The 2101-nt window shown below is 37.8% G+C and overlaps 1 protein-coding gene across 1 annotated transcript; it reads left to right on the top strand.

The window, feature by feature from the left end:
* Positions 1-639: 639 nt before the first annotated feature.
* On the top strand, positions 640-1608 carry LOC106314710 (putative B3 domain-containing protein At2g27410). The gene has a single exon (XM_013752539.1). The coding sequence runs from the start codon at positions 640-642 to the stop codon at positions 1606-1608; it is 969 nt and encodes a 322-aa protein (XP_013607993.1).
* The last annotated feature ends 493 nt before the right edge of the window (positions 1609-2101 follow it).

Here is a 2101-nt window from a genome sequence, read left to right as displayed (position 1 = left end):
TCTCTGAATATGCCGCACACAAGTGTGACTTTGAGTAGTACTGATAACAAATTAATAACCCAGGGTTCAAGAAGACGAGACGCATTTTGCACTTTTTTTCAAAATAATAAAAAATACATTTAAGATATATTAAGAAGATATAAGAAAGATATTGTGTAGTATTTTAAACAAAATATTCTCTAACGATTTTTAAAAAAAAAAAAAAAAAAAAAAAAAAAAATTTAATGGTTTAATAGAAACTGGGAAATATTAAGATTGGACAATTTGATAAATTTATATATAAATTAGTGTATTTTTCAAAAAGCTTAAACAATGGTGTATTTTTCAAATTATATTCTTATTGAAGTGCATTTATCCAAATTTTCCCTTATTTTTTAAATCGAAATTATTTAAACTGTTTTCGTAACAATTTCAAAATAAGTTTTTATTATTAATACTAAAATCTTCTGAAAAGGGAAAATCTAGATAGTCAACGGTCACTTAAGAAAGAGAGAGGAACCTGAAAGTGACGTCATATATCTATCAGATACAATAAAAATTACTTAATTACTTCACACCATCATTCTATTTCGCTCTCGCTTTCTTTTCCGATTTCTTGCGCGCAACGCAATTTCATCCTCTCTTGATACGAATCTAGTTATGGTCTCGGTTAACGAAGAACCATCGACGAAGATGAATAAGCCTGTTAGTCCCCCTAGGGTTTCATCACCGCCGAGTAAATGGTGGAAGTTGCATTTGTTGGCAGAGGTCGCCGCCGCCGTGTCAGAGTACCAAAAAACAGAGGCACAAACTGGCGGAGAAGAAAAACCGAGAATCTTTGCGAATTTCCCAAGAAAGAAGAGAAGTCCTTGTCTCTTTCGTGGATCATCTTCTTTGATGGCAACACAATGTACGATCGATAAACAAAGTCCAGTTACTTGCGCGGAGGGTAACAAAGAAGAGAAGAAACGAGAAATCTTTGGTCGTTTTGAGGTGGGTTCGTGTTCAAAATCCATACAACTAATTCAAAACCCTAGATTGACTCCTCTTTCTTCCGGCGTCAACGAGTGCAAGAAACGTCGTCCCATTAACTTCTCGCAAGAAAGAAGCCTCAAGAAACGCAGAATCGTCCAAAAGACGACGATCCCGGAGCGGCTCGTGAATGCGATGATGATGAGAGGAGAGATCAACGGATACGATCCAAAGCTGATCTTAGTGAAGAAGCTGTACAAGAGTGATATCGACAAAGTCCAGTCACGTCTCTCGTTGCCTTCGAACCAAGTGGTTACTTCAGACTTTCTGTCGGAGGAGGAGAGTAGAGTCATATACGAACAGTCGGTACTCAAGGATCGTACGGAAGGACTGAGTGTTGTTCTGGTGGATCCTCTCTTAAAGAAGCATGTGGTTGATCTAAGGAAGTGGAAGATGGGTGGAAGATGGAACTACGTCTTCGTTGATGGTTGGAACCAAGTTGTCTCCACCAACACGTTTAAGGTCGGCGACGTCTATCATGTCTGGTCTTTCCGATCCCGAGGAGGTAACCTCTGCTTTGCCCTCGTCCCTCCTAGAAACTCCAGCGATTCTGGTGATGGTCACGGCGGCTCTAGTTCCTGCCTCTCTTCTTGGTGATGCTTGACACAGTACTCTGTTTATTTCATAGCCTATGGTCTCACGTTAGAAGCATTTATCTTTTCAGATAAGATAATTTTGCAGTGCAGTTTTTTTTTTCTCTTGATAATAAAGATGTTTGTTTTTTTCCTGTTTTGGTCCAGTGATATCATCTTCTGTAGTAGACTAAGTATAGAATCTCAAATGAATCAAAACGATATTATTATAAAAGCATTAAACTCAATAAGAACATTTGATAATTGCCAATATATTTACTTTGCAAAACAATGCAACATTTTCCAGTGGATTTCTATCTCTTCTTCTGTCCGCTGATTGCAGGAACCAAAAAAGAATCAGATGAATCAAACAACCATCTTACAAAAGCATAGAATTAGATGTACATGTCACCTGCACTTAGTGCAGTTATATAGTCCAGAGACAGAACTGTCACCAGTGCAGATGTTTATTTGGCAATTATACACTAATTTACCGTATATGTACCCTGGCGTTGTCC

Source organism: Brassica oleracea, chromosome C9, assembly GCF_000695525.1.
Source record: "Brassica oleracea var. oleracea cultivar TO1000 chromosome C9, BOL, whole genome shotgun sequence".
Taxonomy (NCBI): domain Eukaryota; kingdom Viridiplantae; phylum Streptophyta; class Magnoliopsida; order Brassicales; family Brassicaceae; genus Brassica; species Brassica oleracea.
The sequence above is the reverse complement of the archived record's forward strand: the minus strand, read 5'-3'. Positions and strand labels throughout refer to the sequence as shown.

What these genes read in the sequence shown, in the direction of transcription:
- LOC106314710 (XM_013752539.1), top strand. Translation starts at nt 640, where the DNA reads ATGGTCTCGGTTAACGAAGAACCATCGACGAAGATGAATAAGCCTGTT.